The sequence below is a fragment of the Mus caroli genome, chromosome 17 (genome assembly GCF_900094665.2).
Source record: "Mus caroli chromosome 17, CAROLI_EIJ_v1.1, whole genome shotgun sequence".
In the NCBI taxonomy this organism is placed as follows: domain Eukaryota; kingdom Metazoa; phylum Chordata; class Mammalia; order Rodentia; family Muridae; genus Mus; species Mus caroli.
Window position 1 is genome coordinate 63,007,369 of NC_034586.1, and position 22,576 is coordinate 63,029,944.

A 22,576-nucleotide genomic window follows, 5' to 3' on the forward strand; every position below is an offset into this window, starting at 1 on the left:
ACACTGCACGGCCAGTGACACATGCCCTTTAGGATAGGGACAGAAGACATGGGTTTGCCCACGGATAGGATAAAAGCAAATGTGTGGGTCTCACCAAAGGCCTTTAAGAGCAAAGCTTTCATATCATCGGTCCAGGCAAAGCCTAACAGATTTGTGAGAGTTGTAGGACACTGTAATGCACCCCTCAGGCCCATACCTGCCTTTGCTCACTATCACCTCTCTGCTAAAGCGTTCCATGAGTCGAAAGGCTTCACGTTCTCTATCAAAGTTCTACCTTCAGCAAGTACTGATTCCCAGGACTGTCCTCTCAGAAGGCAAATGATGTTAGCTATGTCAGTACCCGAAGATGCCTCCTTGCAGCATGGCTCCAGGACATGCGCCATTGCTGGGATCTGCCAGAACTCCAGGCTGACTGGCTTGGAGTGCTGAGCATCACGGACAGCGAACTCATCCTCCACAGGACACACTCCCAGTGGCACTTCCAGAAATATTGCTAAGTTTGTTTCAGTCTTCTACTTTCTCTTGTGCTGTGGCCATGATTGCACCTGCCCAAATAGGCAGGTAGGTAGATAAGTGATAGATGGTAGATAGGTAAAACGATAAATAGATAGATAGATGATAGGTAGATACATGATACATAATAAATGTAAATAGATACTAGATGGATGATAGATGAATGATAAATAGATGATAGATGATTGATAGATTCATAGAAGGCAGATGATAAATAGATAATGGATAGATGGTAGTTAGAAGAAAGATGATAAATAGATGATAGATACTAGATAGATACATAGATAGAAGGTAGATAATAGAAATAAATCTGTGAGTGGAGGAAAGCCAGGCTAGAGGCAGAAAAACCCCACAAAGTTTGATCTCACTAATTTTCATCTAGTAGAAAAAATAGCCAGTTCTGCATAGACATGCACACCTGTGGCCATTCATGGCCTCTTTCCCCCTCCCCCATTTTCCTCATTGCCTGCTGGCTTCTCCTTATTTATTGAAGGTCTTTTATGGCATGGTGAAAACTGTGGCTGAAAGACTAGCTGCTCACCAGCAGACATCACAGAGCTGATATTAGCTGCTTTAGCAAGTGAATAAAGAGGGTATTTGGAAGGCCTACTCGGTAGCTTAAATAATGAAACATGCTTGCTACACCCAAGTGAAATTCCAGCAACCAATGCATGATTCATGCACCATTTTAACTATTCTGTCTAAAAATGATGCTTGTCAAATTTAGACTTGAATTTTGGTGAAAAAAAAAAAAACAAACAAGCAAAAAAAAAAAAAAAACCCAAAACTCCAAGTTTTGAGAATTTGTATCCCGTGTAGCACAGGACTAAAATTTAAAGCGCTGCATTTATAGGCAGAGCGTGTTGGCTAATCTGTCTTACAGAGAACACATTCTCTATTCCAGAGAAGGCAAACACAGCAGTGGTGCATGCTGTGCAGACAGCCCTGTTAAGATTATTGTGTAGTAAATAATCATGTAAGATCTGACGTGACTTATGGGTCTTTAGTCTGAAGTTGTATCAAGGCCATATGTTACCAGAGGCAATCTCTTCAAATGCATAATTTATAGCATCAGCCCCGTGACTACCTGAGAGACCTGGGTAGAGGAATGAACACGTCTAGCAGAAAAAGAAAGACCCTTAGAGGATTAGTTAGCATTTAGTTGAGGTCACAGGGGCAACTGAATGACTACGCTTTAAGCTGTTGCTCACAGACAGCTTGCTGGTTGACATAAAGATCCAATCTAGTCTAAGAATTTAAAATAAGTCTCAGAAATTCATTTTGAATAGCTACATGATATTCATGCCTGTTGTTCATGCCTAGTACCTTATTGTTACTTGGGGTTTCCCTTGGTACATGTTAAGAGCAATAGGGCTGGGTAGTGGTGGCATACATCTTTAATCCCAGCACTTGGGAGGCAGAGGCAGGTGGATTTCTGAGTTTGAGGCCAGGCTGGTCTACAGAGTGAGTTCCAGGACAACCAGATCTCCACAGAGAAAACACTGTCTCAAAAACACACACACACACACACACACACACAAAAAAAAAAAAAAAAAAAAAAGAGCAATAGGAAAATCACTGATATCCCCAAATCGGTATCTACATAAACACTGAGGTAAGGATCAGGCAAAGATCACCCAGAAAAAAAATTGAGTGATTAGGGATAAGGAAAAAGAGATAAACCAAAACAAAACCAGTATGAGATGTGAAGAAGAAGAATGGGAAACAGTGATGCAAAGGCAAAGAAGTCTGGGTATGGCAGCTTTTTCCTACAGTCCCGGCACTCAATTGGTAGCAGTAGGATCTTGAGTTCAAGGTCAGCCAGGGTTCTAGAGTCAAATCCCATTCCACAAAAGCAAACAAGCAAACAAAAACATTAACACGAAGTAGGGAAAGGGAGCGTAGGGAAAAAACAAACACATGACAAGAGACACAGGACACATAGAAGAAACAGGAAGGCGAACGAACCCAGCTGGATTCACCTGCCTGCAAAAGAACTCAAGCGTACAGGACTCTAACACAAGGCTTATCTTTATTTTGGACATTCCTCGAACTCTACAAGCTCATGCAGAGTAAGGAATATTATCTCTCATCCACAAAGCATATCCATCTGCCAGGGAGAGCACCAGCACAATGGGATCCTGAACCCCAAATGTCCACAACCGACGTCTCTCTTTTACTGTTGTGCGTCTTCTAGTTCCTTCTCTGTTCTGCATGCCTATGAACAGTGTCACCACACTTACTTGCTGGGGAAAGAACTAGTTTCTTCTAAACTTTTATTTTTCCCTCCAAGTAGGCACTGAAATGCACCTCCTGATGTCCCCTCTCATTCGATGGTCTTTTTACAACTGTTCTCTTATCTTCCTACGTTCACATCTGAACATAACACTTAGCTGACACCACCAGCAGCTAGATTTCATGATGGAGTCCAGTCCCTGTCCATGGCCACATGGACCCTGTCCATGATCTTACCCTAGCAAGCCTGCCCATCTACTTCACCTCCTCCTCCCACGACCACATCCCCACTCCATGGTTACAACTGCATTTAAAGAGCAAAGCAGCAAGCCCCATGAAGAACTTCTGTCTACTGCTTCCAATCAGCTATATTTATATTTATATAAATTGAAGATTCTATTTTATTATTAAGTTGTGTGTGTGTGTGTTTTTAAACTTGCTCATACAAAAGCAGACACTGAATATTTTCCAAGGGAAGGAAAGAATTATTTACCATAACCAGATCTACTTATCTCTTCCACCAATGAGAGATCCCTCAGCCAGACAGAACCTTACTCTAACACTGCATTTACTCTAACAACTTAGTCTTTCACATGTGGATGCCCTGTCTTTTACTTTGGGGATGCTGACCATCAAGGTTGCATTCTCACGGGGAACTGTATTGATTAGCTGCTGTAACATGGTGTCAGCATAGGATGCTGGCTTGAGGAAGTCTGCCCTCATAATTTTCATTATAACGGGAGGGAAGTCTTTCTTCTCAACTCAGCTTGGGAGTATCAAATACAGAGCTGTCAGTCCTTAGGACTGAACAACTGTCAGAGACTAAACAAAATCACAGCTTTTAGATTATCCCACAGGAGGAAATGAAATTCTTGTATTTATTTTGGCAGGATATGCTTTGTATATCCACAAAAAATAACCCAAGCATTTACTCTAAATGTCTGTCCCCTAACTGCAAATGCTATATGATAAACAACACTCACAATCATGGAGTTAGAGCTGTGTCTTGGGCACTGTTGCCTACCCAGTAAATGGATCTTTTCATACACATACGGTGACCTGGCAAACAACAGAAATGAGTCCACTTTTGGCCACAAGCCTACCTCTTCTTCATGACCAGCACGACTCCAAGAAATATGATAACAAACAGCAAGATGCCTGCAATCACTCCGGCGATTTTAACCGTGTGATCTGTTTGTTTCTCGGGTTCAGGGACAGGCTTTGGAGTAACGGCCCCTAGAGACGAAAAGGAGAGCAAGTGGGTAAGACAGAATAAAGTCGTTACATTAAAAAAAAAATTTCCCCATGCATTTAACAGAATAATACAACTTATCAGAGCTGGCACACAGACGGGCTTTGATTTTTTTTTTTTTAAAGCAGCTTTCCTAGATGCTGAAAGCATTGTAATTGTTCCCGTTGCTCTTCAACACTTCACTTCGCCACAGCACACCCACATCTGACCCTTTTATGACAGACTTCTCAAATGCATTTTTAAATATTTTTATTATCTCTCTTAGCTCCTGTTCTTCCTCCATTAAAAAACTCGCTAAGAGCACAATAGCTATTCCTGAGCCTTTATCCAAATTTTATTTGCTGGAACATTTTCCTCAATTATTTTTCATAAATGAAGCAATAATTCCATCACGTATTAGCCCAAACACCTGGAAGAGAGAGATAAGCTCATTTGCCATGCATCTTACCAGCAATTGTTTTTTTAACACAATAGAGACCCCCCACCTTTGGAAATCTGAATCTGGGTCACATCTGGTGAGCAAAAGGATCCTTCTAAGCAATTTATTCACAACGTGGGGCAGCAGCTGGTTGATCATACCACTGGTGCCCACAGTTCATATCTGTTTAAATGAGATAACTGGGGCCTCGGAGTGGCGACTGTCTCAGCTCGCTTGCATGTCTCCTTCCTACACACCGTCTGTCCTGCTTATGGTAGACTGTGATGGAATGTCAAATCTATGTCTGATGAGATATCCATTTCCTCTGTTAAATGAGTTCAGGATGAAGAATATTTAGGGGTGCAATGTCCAATTCATTCAATGGTGTCTACTTTTTAAAAAAAGGTTTCTCCTTGCCTCATCAGGATACGATGGCCTCTGGCATCCAGGCTACCACACCAGCCTTACTAAATACAGCAATTTCATGTTCAAAATTCTCTGCCTAGAATCTTTTTTGCATTTCTGTTGGTCAAAAGTAACGATGAATGTGAATTTGAACCTGCTCTTTCTCCCTTTCCATTGTGTCTTATACCAGCGCACTCCTCTGTGCTTGTGAAACTGCACTGGTCCTACCTGCATCTGTGCCCACGTGTACAACAGACCGGAAGTCATGGTGCGGAGTAGGGCATTGTGAGAAATGGGGCATTATGGGGAACTGGATGGGGGAGCTGGAGCTGTTCTGGTTTCCTTGCTTCTTTGGAAGCATATGGACCCAATTTCTTTCCAACTAAACTCATATTAAGATTTTTATGGAAGAGAACATGGCTGTCACCAGGCCTGATGATGCTGGGTGCAGCTTAGAGGAGAAACATGAGATAGAAGACCCCAGGCCACCCACACACGTGTATCTCCTGAGGATGGCTAGCGACTGTCCCAGGTGTCCTGTGTACTGCCTCCTAGTGCCATCTTTAGTTACTGCTTTTATACAAATGAACTTTGTAGTCATGCGTCTTTATTCACAATGATGTACTGTAAGCAAAAGCCTTCAGAAGGAACCTTCAATGACTATTTATTATTATTATTACTATTATTAAATTTATTTCTGACACTGTCAAGAGGACAGAACATCCCTTCCTGCTTTTTTTTCCTTAGGTAGGCAATCCTTAAACCTGCTTCTCGATAAATGTTAAAAGTATTAATGACAATTACTTTATTATGATAAAATAATTAAATATTATTTATAAGACAATAATGATAATTTGAGGAACACTCACTTCCCTAGACCGGTTGCCACAGCACCAGGTGGCTGAGGCAGAGGAAATTGCAAGGTTAAATACACTGTTTAGAAAACTATAGAGAAAGATGCATATTTGATAAGAGTATGAAGAACTTAATAGATGGAAAATGTAACATTCAGAATAGAGGGCCAACCTTTTTTATTTTTATTTAATATCCATTTTTAAATGTGCAATTAAAAAGAGAATCTTATTAACTCGAGGTTACCAGTTCTCCAAATATAGTTTTAATATAACCAAATAATTTCCAGGTTTTTTTTCTTTTTCTTTTCTTTTGGTAAATAAAAAATACATCAATTGAGAAAAAAAGAATTTAAGGAAAAAAAACTTTCAGTTAAAAACATTTTCACATAAAAATATAGGATGATCTGACTCGTACCAGTTCTGAGAAAAGAGGACCCACTGACGGAAACAGCTGCATAGATTTTCGCAGGAAGCCATGATGGATCAGGCTGATGACCAGACCTCCTGTCCATCCTGCCCATTGTTGGTATTCTGTCTAAACTCCATGCCCACAGTTCCTGGCAGCAGCCAGGTATGCTCCTCCCCACAGTTACCTGGCAACAGCCAGGTAGGCTTGGCCCACTATAATAGGGGCTGCTTGCCCTTCCTCTCTCTCTTACTCTCTTGTCTCCCTCATTCTTGCTATCTGCTTGTCCTTTCTCCCTATTCCCTTCCCCTCTTTCTCCACGTGGTCACGACCGGTCTCCATTTCTCTATTCTCTCCTTCTCTCTGCCTTTCTCTGCCTCTACTACTCTCTTAACTCCCCTCCCCATGCCCTGAATAAACTCTGTTCTATACTATAGCATCCTATGGCTGGTCTCTCGGGGAAGGGATGCCTCAGCATAGGCCCGCAGAGGCACCCCCTTCTACCACACCCTGCTAGAACATATTCTTATAGCTCTTTCTCTTTTTATGATCACAAGACCCATAGCATTTGCAATGGTTTCCCTTTGCTAGGCTGGGACCGGCTGAGGGAGGACAGCCCTGTTTTAAGGATATCCCCAGGGAATTCAGCTGATTACTGCCAGGATGACTGTGAACATGGAAGAGAATATCAACAATATTCTGCATTTACTTAACAGGTGGTTTCCTGACACCTAAACGAATTTCTTTCTGTATATTAGCAGCATGGTAGTGAATAAATAGGCAAAACAGAATTTATATTCATGTGTGCCAATGAGAGAGGTATTTGAACGAAGTCTGTGGGCTGTATCACTCTTGGTGCTAGGCCCATGGGTGATGACCAAGTAGAGAGAACTAAGAAGGAATTACTGAGACAGGAGCATTGGGAGGACCTGCAGAAGGAATGAGGGTGAGACATACCCTTACCCTGCTGACCTCTGCAAGCAGTGGAGAGACCAGATTACTGGGCAGGGGTGGAGTGTGGTGAACTGGGAACTTGGCACATGGCGTTGGTATGTGGGGGTCATGTCTACAAATGGGAAGGATTCTGATGGGAGCTTTGGGAGGATTCTGAGTGGAAGAGATACAATCTGGTTTATATTTGACAAGACTATCTTGGATGCACAGAAGGCTGCCCATGCTGGAAACACAGACTTCAGAGGGAGGTTCTCACAGCAACTTGGACCTGGTTCTAGGTGGCAGGAGTGGAGATGGAGAGAGACCTTGCTCAACTTCATTATAGCTTCATGGTAGTCATAGGTAATTGTTGCTGAGCTTCAGTATGCCAGTGTAAACAATATCAGGTTTCTGGAAGCCATTAGAGATAGGGTGACTGTGTCACTGACTGATATTGAGAGTGTGGATGAAGCAGGCTCAGAGGGCAGGTGGGGAAGACAGAGCTTCTCTTTGGACTACGTAAGATTCAGATGATGACACCCAAAGGAGAGACCAAGCAGCAAGCAGTTGAGATGTGTGAGTGGGTGTGTGTGGGGGATATAAATCTAGGAAACACCATAATAATGGTGGTGCGTAAAGTCACAAGCCTGTTCGGGACACAGAGAAAATGAAAACTGAGAGGCAAACCAGCCAGGGGAGTGTGGAGAGGAATTGGCGAGGAGGAGGTCAAAAGATGAGCAAAGAGGGATGGCCTGTAAGACCATTGCATCTCTGAGGCCAAATGCAAACAACAATCAGGAATGAAAGTCAGTGATAAAGGGGAGAAAGAGAATGCTTGCAGGAGTGACATCTTAGACAGGTCAAAGGTCAGGGGCGTATCCCAGAAGTGGGGCTGGTACAGGCTAGGGAGCAGTCACTGTGGACCAAGGAGTGAGGAGCAACCATAACCATGGCTGGCAGCTGGGGGGGAGGGACCATGGAACATGACCCCTTCCCCATTGGCTTTATTGCCCTTGAGGAAAGCTCTTAGAGGGGTTGGGACAGGAAAGGCAAGAAGGTTTACTGTGAAGTGGAAGGGAAGGCAGAAAGAGTGTGGGGCAATGAGGGTCCTTGGAAGAAGCTGGAGGCTGGAGAGGCATAAGCTGTGCAGTTGCTGGAGGTGAGGGCTGAGCCCTGAGAGTGGCCGAGAGCACAGAACAAGTGAATAAGGGTAGTGTGGGGTATGAAGGAAAGGGCGCAGCTCTCGCTTGAATAAAAGTGCACAGTAAAGTTAGCCCTGATGCTGCAGAAGTGAGGGCTGGGGAGAGAACACTGGGAAAAGATGAGGGGTGGGGCTGTCACTTACCCCCAAAACATATGGGATCTTATAACCAGAGAGAAGGAGGAGGATGAGGAGGAAGAAGAGGAGGAGGAGGAAGAGGAGGAGGAGGAGGGTATAGAATGTAATGAACACCTGAAAATATTTTCCAAAGTGGCAGAGGAATGACCGGTGAATATTAGAAGTGTAGATGTCTTACCCAGATGTCCCATGTCACCTACATACAACAGCCACAGTATTGCACAATACACAATAAGTTTGTTTATATGGCACAGGTTTCAAATAGATGCCTCTTTGGTAAGTGCTTTTACTGCTCCAGGTGCTGTTACTGAAGGGAATTAGATTACTGGGTCCTCCTGTCCATGATGACAGAGGTCATCAGATGGTCACTGTCACCAACACAGGAAGTCACACTAAATGCCCAAGAGCTCCAGAACCTACCTGGAGCAGTGTGGGGAACAGAGGCAGCAAGCCTCCTTGCCACAGGCAGCACTAACGAGTGGCCTGATGGCTCCAGACAGGTAGAAAGCATGCATTAGGGTGTTGGGCAGAGAAAGCTCTGTGAGTACATAATAGCTTTGCATCTGGAGCCTGAGTCAGGGCTGGGAACAGTCAAGGAGGGGACCTTGGAAGCAAGGCTTTATGCTGTGATAGGCTTTGCCCACAGGTAGAACATGTTGAGTTAGATTAAAACAAAACAAAACAATGAACTAGAGAGAAAATGGAATTGGCCTTGAGGTGAAAAGGTAGGAATCCACAGATTCCACAAAGAAGAGGAAGGAGATTAGCAAGCTGAAGGAAGACGATCATTCTATAGCTAAGGGACTCTCAGAGTCAGAGCCAAACGGGGGCAGGGATACGCCTGACTGCCAACAGCCAGCGTTTGAATCTATCTTGAGTCTTCCTTGTGTGGAAGGGGTAGGTGCTGCTTCTTCAGGGGATAAGCCCGTTTGGGTTTAGCATTTAGACTTCACCAAAGCAACCCATGCCAATTGTCCCAGCATGCTTAGGGGTATTTAGTGGCAAACCAATACCATCATCTTTCCTCCTGGCTTTAGGCCCCGGGGGGGGGGGGAAGGGGAGATGTGGGAATAATGGGAACAATTGAGGAAAGAAGACTTCAGGAGACAGAAACCTGCTGACAGGACCCTGGAGGCAGAGCACAGAGGGAATGGAAGTTGTGGGAATATGTAAGGCTATTACTTTTGGGCTAGAGAGCTGGCTCAGCGGTTAAGAGCACTGACTGCTTGTCCAGAGGTCCTGAACTCAATTCCCAGCAACCACGTGGTGGCTCATAACCATCTGTAATGGGATCCGATGCCCTCTTCTGGTGTGTCTGAAGACAGCTATAATGTACTCATTATACATTAAGTAAATAATATTTTTTTTTAAAAATTAAATAAAAAAATTACTTCTAAAAGTGTTAGAATCCTGGGCAGCCTTGGGTTCTCTTTGTCGTCTAAGACAACCCTGAACTTCAGCGTCTCTTGTTTCTACTTCCCAAGTACTCCAACTATAGGCCTGCACCACTGTACAGGGATTGTGTGGTGCTAGAGGTGGGGTGGGGGTCAAATTCAGAGCCTTGTATAGGTTACAGAAGTACTGTAATATCTCCAGTCACTGAGAACACACTCTCCTCTTCCACACATCTGGAAGAGCAAAGGTTAGAAAGGGAAGATGAAATTTCAACTGAGCTGGTCTTAGGCACTCCATACTGGCATTTCTATAACTACAGGGAAGTAATAATCTAATTTTTTAATCTTTTTTTTCTTTTGACCCTTTGCTCATGGTTTTCCGCTCTCTTCCTTAAAAAGAGGAACATCCAGGTTGTAAAGATTGCTGTGAGACGAATCAGTCATGTCTTATGGCTCGGGGAATGACAATTCTTTGCAGTGTTATTTACTTTATTTTTAGCTGTACCTTAATATTATACGTAATGGCAAAACAACCCAAAGATTTTTCATCTAAATTACATAGTATTGTCTTCCTTCCTGGGCATACAGTCAATTACAACTCTGAGAAGAACCTGTGCTCACTCTCTGTAACCTGATTATGCTTTTGAATTTATGGTTTTCCCTCTGCCTTCGCTTCCACGGCAGGGCAAGCAGATTGTTTGCAGCTTCCAAGTAATGATCACACGTGCAGGGTTTTTTTTTTTTTTCTTTCATGCAAAATTGTTTGAAAGGTACTTCTCCTCCCAAATTAATTCACTCTTTCTTGTTTCGGTTCTAATTTTGTGGCCGCTATCGCTCCCGTGTATCGATGTGGCTGACACCCTATTGGTAAGATAATTTATCAAAAGCTCTGTGCTTCACTCTCTGGACTCTGGAAGTTCTGAGAGGATTATTGACACTATTGCTATCCTGATGAAATACTTTCTTTCCCCCCCATTTTAATTTCTTGAGTTATGGGCGAGGTCATAAAACGAGGGATCAACTTGTCGATATAAAGTTATCAACCGTGGGTACCTTGGCATGAATTACATAATCAATAAGAGAGATACAGTCGGCTGCTTCAGACTTTTGTGGAGGCTGAATTACTTGAGGGAGGGGGAGGTCCTAAGATGATGAAACTAACATTTGAAGGTATTGAAACCACCGTCTGTTGTCAGTCATATTTTCTGCCGGAGTTTATGCTTTTGGGTCATTGTCTAGATTATGCTTAGCAACTCGAGAATCATCCCCGTGGCCGGAGAAACATGAATGTTTCCTGTACAAAGGGCTGTTTACAACCCTTGACCTGAGCCCTTTCTGCTTCTGAAATTTCTTATTTACTTTCCTATAAAAAAAATGAATATTGCCGGGCGTGGTGGCGCATGCCTTTAATCCCAGCACTCGGGAGGCAAGGCAGGCGGATTTCTGAGTTCGAGGCCAGCCTGGTCTACAAAGTGAGTGCCAGGACAGCCAGGGCTACACAGAGAAACCCTGTCTCGAAAAACCAAAAAAAAAAAAAAAAAAGAANATATTTAGGGTCAGTGGGATGGCTCAGTGAGTAAAGATACTCTCTGCCTAGCCTCCTGACCTGAGTTTGATCCTTGGGACCCCCATAGTGGAAGGAGAGAACTGACTCCTAAAGTTGTCCTCTGATCGTCACACATACGCTGTAGCACATGTGTGCCAACATATACCCAACACACAATTCACACAGAGACAGACAGACACACCACATGTATACATACCACACAATTCACACATGCATGCACACACATACAAACTCCACAATATAAACACTAGATTTTTTTTTAAAGTGAGTGTATTCAATAAATTAAACATGTGTGCTATCAGTATCACAGATCTGAGAGCCTAAAAATGTACGGAGAATCTGGGAAACTGCATGTTGAGATGGGAAGTGTCTTTTACATGGCTGCAAGAGCTATATGGGCATGGCCCTTGGAACGCAGAGGAGTCCAGGACCTTATTCAGGCTATGGAAGCACTCTACCACTGAGCCCTACCTACCTCAAGTCCAGAAAAATACTTGTGAATTTACCGGAAGTCGAGAGAGGATTCTCACGCACTGTTTCGAATGCGACAGTTTTTCAGAGTCAGAGCAAGTAAATGGATCTTGGTCATAGAGGGAGAACCTCTGGCCCGCCGCCCATAGAGCTGGATTCAGTTACAAGAGAGACCTATTCTGGGCCATGCTGAAGAAGAGACACCTGATACAGAGATAAGCCTGATGGTCAGAGGAGCCATATCCTCTCTTCATGACTGCTTCATTCCCGTGCCAGGGCCCTGGCATTTTTCTTCCTGTTCTGAACTTCAGCATACACACACACACACACACACACACACACACACACACACACATCTTATCTAATTAATTTTATATTGGGCTGCATCGATATCAGTGTCTGAAATAATAGCTCAAACTGGGCCACTCTTTAACAAAACTGTAACTGCAAACCCAAGACCTTCCTGCTGCTTACTTCAGGAGGCAGTAAAGCCCTTTGAACTCGTTCCAACACCATTTTTAAAAACTCTATTCCTTGCTTATTTCTACGTGCCTTCCACCATGCTTGTCCCTGCACATAGAGATGTTTGATTTCTGCTCCCCCCCCCCAAGATGGTCCCCCTTCCTGGCCTTTATGCCATCTGTTCTATCTCCAGGAAGCTCTCTCCCAGTCTTCTCTGAAGCTCACAGCTCCCCCATCATTCACACCCAAGTAGCCCCTGTGACTTCTGACCATATAGCAAGGGTTCACACTCCCAAATTCTGTAGAGCGCCTGGCTTTCTCTCTCTTGCATGATACTTGTCAGTCTCAACCTGGGCTTCACTAATTCTGGTGAATTCTCTTTATTACACGTTAAGCAATGTGTTCTTTGGGACATAATTGGTTAACTCATCTGTGTTCCTTGACGTGACCAGCCCCATATCTTGTCGTGTGTATAGCACTCGTACAAGGCCAGGTCTGCAGAACTCAAAGCTTGGCCACAGTCCATTTCACTTTCATTTCCTGTCTGTCTGTTTGCCATCATTTTTTTTTTTAAGCACAATTGTTCCTTGTTTATAGCAAAGCCTTCAGATGTTGGGCCATGGGCATAAAGGAAAATGAGGAGAAAAAAAAAAGAAGCAAGTAAACAACACACAGTAGGTCCTATTCTTTGCCCTTTGTTCCACAAAAGCTAAGCATTCAGAAAGGAGCTAACTAAGAAGGGGCACATTTCCGACTTTGGATGGCTTTCCATAGATATTGAGATAGGTGTAAGAGAGAATGGTGTCTGAACATGGGCTCTGAGGGATGGCCAGAGGAGAAGAGAGGAAGAAGGCCCTTCCCAGGAAAATTACTACCAAACTTTAAATCAGTGACATTAATAGCAAGTGTGGGAATAAACACTTGTGTCAAACAGGAGAGCATCACCCACAGCAGTGCAGCGCAGATCTATCAGTGACCGGCAACTTCCCTGTGTCTACGACGAGAGACGAGGAACGAGACTCTTGTCAAGGATAAAGTGCTATGAATGCAATGCTTGTAACAATTATGCGGATATGGACGATTTTTCATGCTTATATGGGAAATTTGTTTTAGAAGCTTAAACTAGGCCCAAATCACTTCCATTGTAATGACAATGGCCTAGGGTCCTCTCTGAAGGAAAAGAATGTAGAGAGACATCTGATAAGATAATGGTAGTGTGAGTCATACGATTAATCATAATTTTATTAATGAAACGGTTACTGCCTCTCATCCTACCATGACAGCATCGTCAGAGTTTCTCATCGCTTAGGAGAAAGGGGGAATTATGAACAGCCCCAAGCTGGCTTAAAGATACAAGTGGCTGACTTGAACATATTTTTAATTATGAGCCATTTGTGCATGAGCACACAGCAGTATCTAAGGAAATTATACAGTATATAAGGGGAAACCTACCAAATGTCAAATGATAATTCTGAGGACTGAAGAATCAGTAGACGCTTGGCCCATGACCATAAGGTATGTGTGTACGTATCCCAAGAAAAGCCTGGCATCCTGAGGTCAGGGAGGTGGGGAGGAAGGAGGATCCCTGAAGTTCTCTGGGCAGTCAGACTCACTGATTTGTGAACTGAGTTCAGAGAGAGTTGGAAAGCAATTGAGGAACACACACAACATTTACCTCTTGCTTCTACATACATGTGCATGCATTTCCACACACATGTACATATCCATAAATGCATATATATTATATATAATATGTATATATAATTCTGTTTCTTATTATACTCTTTTCAAAGATATCTATTTATCTATGACCTACCTATGATGATACCTATCATCTATCACCCATCACTTGTCTATAATCTATTCTCTGTCTCTCTCTGTCTCTGTCTGTCTCTTCTAGCTATCATCTATCTCTATCTATCTATCTATCTATCTATCTATCTATCTATCTATCTATCTATCTATCTATCTCTATCTCTATCTCTCTCTCTCTCTCTCTCTCTATCTATCTATCTATCTATCTATCTATCTATCTATCTAAAACCCAGCTATTTATCTACATCTATATAATACATAAAAATTTGAGTAAAGAAGACAAAGCTAAATCACAACACCTGCATGGATTCTCAGAGAAAAGTTGGTATCCAAAGCCAATGTAATCCCTTTTAGTAGGGGCAGAGAGATGCAGCCCCTCACTGTCTACCACTATCACGAGGAGTTCCTCTTTCTCCTTAGAGACCTCTACTCATAATGTTTGATCCCTGAGTTTGCGGTGGAAAAGGATTTCAGGATGAGGCAGAAAGAACCAAAATTAGGGAGTTTGTTAAGGAACGATGAGAAATATCAGATACTTCATACACTGGCATTTAGAAACAGTGACTCTTAGGGAGAGGGTGATACACATCTGAGCCATGGGCTTGGCTCTCCCAAGGGAGAAATAGGCAGTTAGATGTCTACTCTGGCTGCATATATAGTTCTGAGCATTTAAAGTTTCATTGCATGGAGGGTGTGTTTTCTAGAATATAATTCTTTGCACTTAAAGTTATGTGGCATCAAAGAAGTGTTTTGTGGAATATAGTTCTATAGCTTCAAAGTTACATGGCATAAAGGATATGTTTTATGGAATAGGTTGAAGAGTAAGAAATGTCGAAAAGTTAAAGTTTAAAAACTATATGTTAAAAGTTAAAATATAAAAACTATAAATGAGAGGCTGGAGAGATGGCTCAGCAGTGAAGGGCACTGACTGCTCTTCCAGAGGTCCTGAGTTCAATTCTCAGCAACCACATGGTGGCTCACAACCATCTGTAATGGGATCTGATGCCCTCTTCTGGTGTGTCTGAAAAAAGCTACAGTCTACTTATATACTTAAAAGAGATAAACCTTTTTAAAAAAGCTATGAATGAAAATATATGTGAGCTGGTTTAAAAATTTCCAGCTTTATTCAGTATCCATAAAAGCTATGAAATTTGATGTTCTAGAATCCACCTGAATGGAGTCTAGTGAAGTGTATCCTTGAACTACGGAGAGACTCAGGAGGTAAACATGCTTGCTTTGCAAGCATGGGGACACAAGTCTGAATCCCCAGAGTCCAAGTAGATGCCAGCTATAATCCCTGCAATTCCAGAATCCTACGAGGAGATGGATGGTGGAGACAGGACACCCTGGAAGCTCTTGGGTCGGCTAGCCTGATGGTCACAGCAGAAAAACAATAAAAGAGACCCCGCCTCAAACAGTGTCCTCTGAACTCTCTATGTACAACATACACACATCTCACACACACACACACATTGCCCTATTGAATTGACTGACAATCAGTTGAATGATTAATACAAAGGTGTCCTCATTTAAGCCAAAGACACCAACAGGACAAATTAATCCCCAAATGGTCAAGCTAACAGGAAAGTATGCCATACATTTTTACAAGTTATTCACTGCTTTGGGCCATTACTATTTCAAATTAAATAGCCTCATTTAGAAACAGAGGGACCTTTTATTTTATTTTATTATGGTTGCCACCATCATCATTGTGAGTAGCGACACAGTAGATTGGGTTATGCTGTCTATAAGTATCATCTATGTGGGGCTCATTACAGTCCTGATGTATGGTAGGAACACTGTCTTCACCCAGCTGCTCCCTAGCCAGGCTAACCACACCTGGAGGAGCACAACCATCTCCTAGCAGCCCCACCTGAAGCTTCGAAGGGCCACTGTTTAGCAATGTGAAACATTATTTTAATCAACTGACAGAAGCTTTCGAACACTTCTGTCCCAGGCTTGCCTCTGGAATGAAGGTAGGATGTAACCGTGCGTTTTGGGTTTATAAGCACTATCCCTCCTGGCTCCTGGGTTTAGAGTGCTCTCTGGCATGGGTCTGATGTTGACCACAGGTAAATAAAGCAGTATTAGTCCGATCTTCATGTGGCTTGCCCCTGTGTCTGGACTGGGTACAACAAAATAATGTTCCTGCCATGCCCTGGTGCATTTAAAGACCCCAACACCTCTACGCTGCCTGTGTAAATAATCCTCCACACACCATCATGAGATATGTTCCTCAGAAACTCAATTTTGAGTATCTCTAAAGGGATTCAAGGCCCATGTGTGACTTGCCAGTCTAGATCAATGGTTTTCAACCTGTGGGACAGAACCTCTTTGGGGTCAAACAACACCTTCACAGGGGTCCCATATCAGATATTCCTGCATATCAGATACTTACAGTACGATTCATAACAGTAGGAAAATGACAGTTATGAAGTAGCAATGGAAATGGTTTTATGGTTGGGGGTCACCACAACATGAGGAACTGTATGGAAGGGTCACAGCATTAAGAAGGTTGAGAGCCACTGATCATAAAAGACTCAAGGATGACAGCAAAGTAGTTTTACAGAGTAACAGCAGCGTAAGTGAACAAGGAGTGCCTCACTCTGAGGAGATGCTTTCCCACTCAGCCTTTTGTGTATTATGGTATTTATTGTTTTATAGCCTGGATGAGGTAAGAAATAACATTCTCCCTTTCAGGTAAGATATGATGCTTCCCCTGTGAGGTAAGAAATGGTCTTCCCCCTGAGGTAAGAGATTGTCCTCCCTCTGTGAGGTAAAAGATGGTGCTCCCTTTGTGAGGTCAGAAATGATCCTTCCTCAGTGAGGTAAGAGATGGTATTCCCTTTGTGAGGTAAGAGATAGCTTTCTCCCCTTGAAGTAAGAGAGATGGCATCCTTTCTGTGAGGTAAAAGAGATGGCCTTTCTTTCCCTCTGAGGTAAGAGAAATGCCCCTTTTCTCCCTGTGCAGAAGGTGAGATTTTAAGAACGAAGAGATTTGCCCAGAAGCCTTCTTGAACATGCTACAATTTATCTCAAGAACAGGATTCCTAAATTATGTGCTCTAAGGTCAGACTTCATAAGTAAATAACTCAACTAAAACTAGAAGATCACAGCATGGTGGAATTCGATGGTAACCCCAGAGCCTGGCTGATGGAGGCAGGCAGATCACAAGCTTGAGACAAGCCAGGATACTTAATAAGTTCAAGGCCAACCCGGGTATATAACGTGCTCAGTTTTAAACAACAACAACAAAAATGTGCTGAAATTGGTTATGGTGACTTCTTAATGTAATCCTGGCACTTGGGAGATGCACACAGAAAGATAAAAGAGCTAGGGCTGGATTTGAGGCTACAGCAATTAACCAGCATGAGGCAGGGCTGTGAGGGGGATGCCCAGCATCACCAGTAATATAAAGAAGGAAACCAAGGACACAGTTCTTAGGTGCAGAAGCCTATCTGGCATGTCTGAAATCTGTCCTGGAAATGGGCCCTGCATGTTTGAAAGTGGTGCAGATCTGACCCATGGACTTGAACCTCTCTAAAAGCTGGTGGATCAGAGGCCGTGACTCTCTCCTCCTTCCTCACATATCTCGGGAACAGTGGAAAGAGCGAGGGCCTGTGGAGGCCCACCCCAAACTTGGCTTGCCTTTGAAAGCTGTTGTTTGATCTTTTCAAATCAAGAAAAGGGTTGAATTTTGACCATATAATACATTATTTAAAAAAAAATATAGTATTTTCTATCATTTTCTCAGGGAATATGGGTCTGAAGAGATGCGCTCAGCTTGTTCTTACAGTTTGTGAGCGCTTGTGATGGGAAGGTGGCTTGCAAAACAGCTTAGTTCAACAGTGGAGGGCAAGGTCTGCCCTCTCCTTCCATTTAGGCCATATTCCAGGTGAAGGAGGAAGTTACTATGAAGCTCAGGCTGGCCTCAAACTCCTAACAATCCTCTGCCTCAGCCCCAAAGAATTGTGGCCAGCTAAAGGGTTGGTCTTTTCCCCCTTCGCTCCCAAGGCCTCCCTTCCCCGATTTATCCCTGAGCCATGGTGAAGTTTTATGATTCCAGTTCTCTCATATAAGAACCCCACTTATCCCAAGTCCACCCATATCTTACTTACTGTACCTCGCTCCACAGGTTTACCATCTTAAGATGACAAGGGGAGGGCAGGGAAGGGCTGGGGTACTCTGACTTGCTTTCCATCCTGATTAAATTAAACACTTTGGGTTAAGCCCAACAGACTCTCATAAAGGCTAGTTATTTTGCAGTCACTTAAAATATATGGACAAGAGAGACTAGGGGTAGGCCAAGGCCAACTCCAAATTTAATCAGTATAACCCTTGGACTATAAATTCCAAGTGAAATTCATTCTTAGACATAAAAATGTCAGGGCTAATCTGTCGAGTTTAGATTTTCAGTTGTAGTGACTTTTTTTTTCCCCCTAAGCAATAAAGGAATGAAAGAAAGACTAACAGGACAGTGTCTGTCAATAGGAGGAGATGAGGAGATACATCAGTCGTCAAGGAGGAAGACTGTCACTGAGCCTTAATTAACATTCAGAGAATGCCCCCTCTTCCTCATTTTATCCAGCTATGAAGGTGATTCTTCTAGCAGAAAGAAATATATTCCCTGATAGACAATAGAAGAATAATCTATCAATATAAAATCTTGTATGGAAAAAGCCTTCAAAGTCCAGGCATTTTCTTTCTGCTGTTTTGCTTGTGTAACCCAAGGTGGCTTACAGAGACTCAAAAGGTTTGGTTTTTCCACATTTTGTGGAAAAGCAGCATGTTCTAGCAGGCTATTATTAACAACAAGAAGAATGCCTCCTAAGAAATATATATATATATATATATATATATATATATATATATGCAGTTACATATTGCTAATGGGAAGAAAAAGAACTTGAAGAATCAAACTCCTCTATACTGGAAATATTTTACAAAAATTTTCTTAGGTTTATGTAATAAAAATGTAAAAAAAAATTTTCAGTGCATCTACAGCTCTTAAAATATATTCTTTCTAAGAGCAAATACTTGACATCTATCCTTGCATCCTTTCTCCATGTTCTTGGAACTGTGTTATCTTATAGATGAAAGGTAACATCTATAGGTGACATATACACATCTATAGGTGACATCTATACATCTATCACAAAGGAGAACAAAAGAGGCATGCAGTCAACAGTGGCACTAGAACTCCCGGTGTCTCTAATACAGCAGTGACTCCATTATAACAGAGTCAGCTGATGTTGCGTGGGGAAGAAAACGTCTCTACCCCTTTACTTTCTAGGTGGAAATCTCAGTAAACTTGGTGAAAGATGCCAAAACACCAACCAAATTCTGCCCTCTGGTCCATAATGGTTTGTGTGGCTGAAGACAGGGCCCTAGGCCATCCTCTGATATTTAATACGAACGTGCGGGGGGCTTTGGGGGACTGTAGCACCCCCAGTTACACAACGCTGCATCTAACAGAACTGGGTGGAGAATGGTAGCTCTTGCACAACCACCATTTCTAGTTGCTGGTTGTCAATGTCCATGAAGGGTTCAGCTGCTTTACTGACAGGGAAACGGAGAGGAGACACAACCTTCTAACCTGTATTCCCAATTCTTTAGGAATGTCAAGTTGAAGTTTCTCTACTGGAAACAAGCCCAGGGTCATACAGAGATCGATGTTAGAGTTCAGCACCATCTATTCTTCCATCACCCATCATGATTATCACTAACATCTCAGGACAGGCTAGGTATGGTGGCATGCACCTTTAATCCAAGCGCACAGGAGGCACAGGCAAGTAGACCCTGTGAAATCAAGGGCGACCTGGTCTATAGAATGAGGCCTTTTGTCTTAGATAAACAAAGACAACAACAAACTTCAAGGCATTAGTGAACTCATTGCAATAGAACTGTTTACATTAATAAAGGTCAGAAATACAGCTTCCTTGAGTGCAAAGAATGCACGTCACACTTCTGTGGGCGGCCTTTACCCCTCACAGCTACCCATTTCAAGGACTAAACATGCCACATTGTACTTTCTTCTGAACAGAATGATATATATGTAAGAAAAGCAGGGTGGGATGCCAGTATGAGGTGGCCTATATGACTCTAGCCTAGGGAACCTTCTGGAAGCCAACCCATCCTCTGCAGTCACTATTCCAAGCTTTCTGCGGCAGGGAGATGGCTCAGCACTTAAAAGCACTAGCTACTCTTTAGAAGACTCGCTTTTATTCCCAGCACCCAACATGGAAGCTCTCAAACATCTGTAACATCAGTCCCAGAGGATCCAATGCTCTCCTCTGGCATCCAAAGGCACTGCATGTGGTACACACCTATGCCTGCAGGCAAAATATGTCTACACAGAAAATAAAGATAAAGAAATATTTTTAAAAACCTATAGTTTAGAATTTAGCACATGCCTTCAAGGGCATTGGTCCTTTATGAATTACTTCATTTCGTTAGGAAATAATAGCTGATGCCCAAGTGTTTTTCATTTGTTCAACCCAGAGAGAAAGGCTATGAGGGTTTAATGATCTATAGGATATAGACCTTATATAGATGATAGAGCTATTTCTATATTGTTTCTACAAACATAGCAAATGAAATCAACAATTCCTTTGGTACGGATGATCGTGAGTATACAGACCAAACTTTTATGACTAAATATACCTGTCCACAGCTAAAGGTAAGGCTTTATCTCAAGGCATGTCCCATAGGGGACTGCTGGGCCTCTAATCCCTTTTCCTCTCTTGCTCTTTGACCATGGTGAGGCGAACAGACTCCCTGTAGCCTATGTGCCCATCATGAAGTAGTTCACTACCACAGGTGCAACGCAACATGACCGAGTGCTTATCTATTCTGAAACCATGAGCCAAGCAACCTTTCTTCTTTATTAGTCGATTGTCTCAGGTACTTTGCAGTAGTAATGAAAGCTGGTGAGAAATGGATTACCCACAAAAGATCATGGGTGAAAGGTAAGTGTGACAGCGTGGAGTGAGGGAGAGGGAGAGAAGGGACAAGGCTTCAGAGCAAAGTGATGACTACTTAGTTACACATCACAAGGTCCCACAGAGACCAAATGCAGATAATGAAATAAAGGTGGTGGCCTCTGACAAAGAATATGAGAATTCCAGTTTCCTTACAGAGTAAAACATAACTGAGAAGCCTCTCTCTGCAACAAAAGGGCTCCTGCCCAAAGCTAATCTGGCCAGCCCAGGTGTATAGGAAAACATCACTCATGGCAGTGCAGAGCTTGGATTCTGACACAGAACTGATTATTCAGTAAAGATTACCCAATGCATATCGGGCTCCTGAGCCTTGTTGGTCGTAAAGGCAAAGAAAAATTTGGTTATTCAACCTTCTGTCTACAGCAACATTACCACCAAACCCTACAGTAGCTATCACTTTTCAAACCCTCCACTGCTTTCCATGAGTGAGAATGCTGCTCTGAAAAATGGTTATCTGTCTAGGGAAAAGTTAGATCTGACCCCAAGTGATACCTCAGCTTATACCAATACTAATTTCTAGAAGGATTCAAGAGATAAACTTAAACAACACTTTCAAAATGGATGGAAGTCACACCTGAGTAACTTGAGAGCTAGAGTGGCTTAGGGAGGAAAGAAGAATGCAGAGAAACCAAGAAAAATGGGAACATGTGACCATCAACAAATAGAAACTTCTTTATACTGAAAATAGCAACAAATATGTCAAAGGATAATGTCACCCAAGGAAAAGCTTATGACGACATGCAAGTAGACCGTCAAGAAGTGCAATGACCGTCTTGGCTGGACATTGGCTTGAAGGTCACTGAATGGCATATTAAGAGAGAAATGTTCTATTTGTTTACTTAATCCTGACTATATCCTCATGAGTAGAAATGAGTAGGACTCCCATGTCACAAGCTGTCCTGGTTTGTGGGATGCTAGATCCCTTGCCAAGGGCACTGTGCTCTTAAGTGGCAGGGCTGTGACTTGCGCTGGAGCAGTGTGGTTCTGAAGCTCATGCATTGACTGCCCCACTCGACAGAGCTGCTCTGAACCAGTCCAGGATGCTGCTCAAAGGCACTGTGGATGGCTTATCATCTGGTAGCTGGTTTGCGCATTTAGGGGATGAGAGACCTGAGGGTCTTATTTCCACAGTGTGCCAGATCATCTCTTGCTATGAACCGAATTTAAAATCACCACCTCATTCAAAGGTCCAGGTTTCTCTCTCTCTCTTAGTTTCAAGGCTTTGACTAGGGCTGGACATCGTGAACTGGAGACATCCTGGTGAGCTTGATACTTGGCCTCAGCTACAAAGGCAGCAACAAACTTGTGCTTTAGAAAGTCAGTGACACAGTCGGAGGACAGTGACCTGCCCTGCAGGGAGCGCCATCTTGGCTCCGGGACTCCGCCGAGCTTAGTCTCTACAGGTCAGAGTGGGGACCACGGGGGCAGACGGCTTCTGGGACAGGCAGGAGCCACAGAGCCGCTGAGGCAGCACCCTTTTGGGGCCGCAGACTTCTGGCACCCTCCCAGCC

The 22,576-nt window shown here is 43.0% G+C and overlaps 1 protein-coding gene across 7 annotated transcripts in view; it reads right to left on the reverse strand.

Annotated features, from left to right (window-relative positions):
- Ptprm (protein tyrosine phosphatase receptor type M) overlaps window positions 1-22,576 on the reverse strand; it is a 682,149-nt gene that overhangs the window by 216,317 nt on the left and 443,256 nt on the right. For all 7 annotated transcript variants that reach the window (XM_029470946.1, XM_029470944.1, XM_029470943.1 and 4 more), the window contains one exon: window positions 3,852-3,984. In XM_029470946.1, coding sequence (XP_029326806.1) covers window positions 3,852-3,984 — 133 coding nt within the window. The remainder of the gene's footprint in view (window positions 1-3,851; window positions 3,985-22,576) is intronic.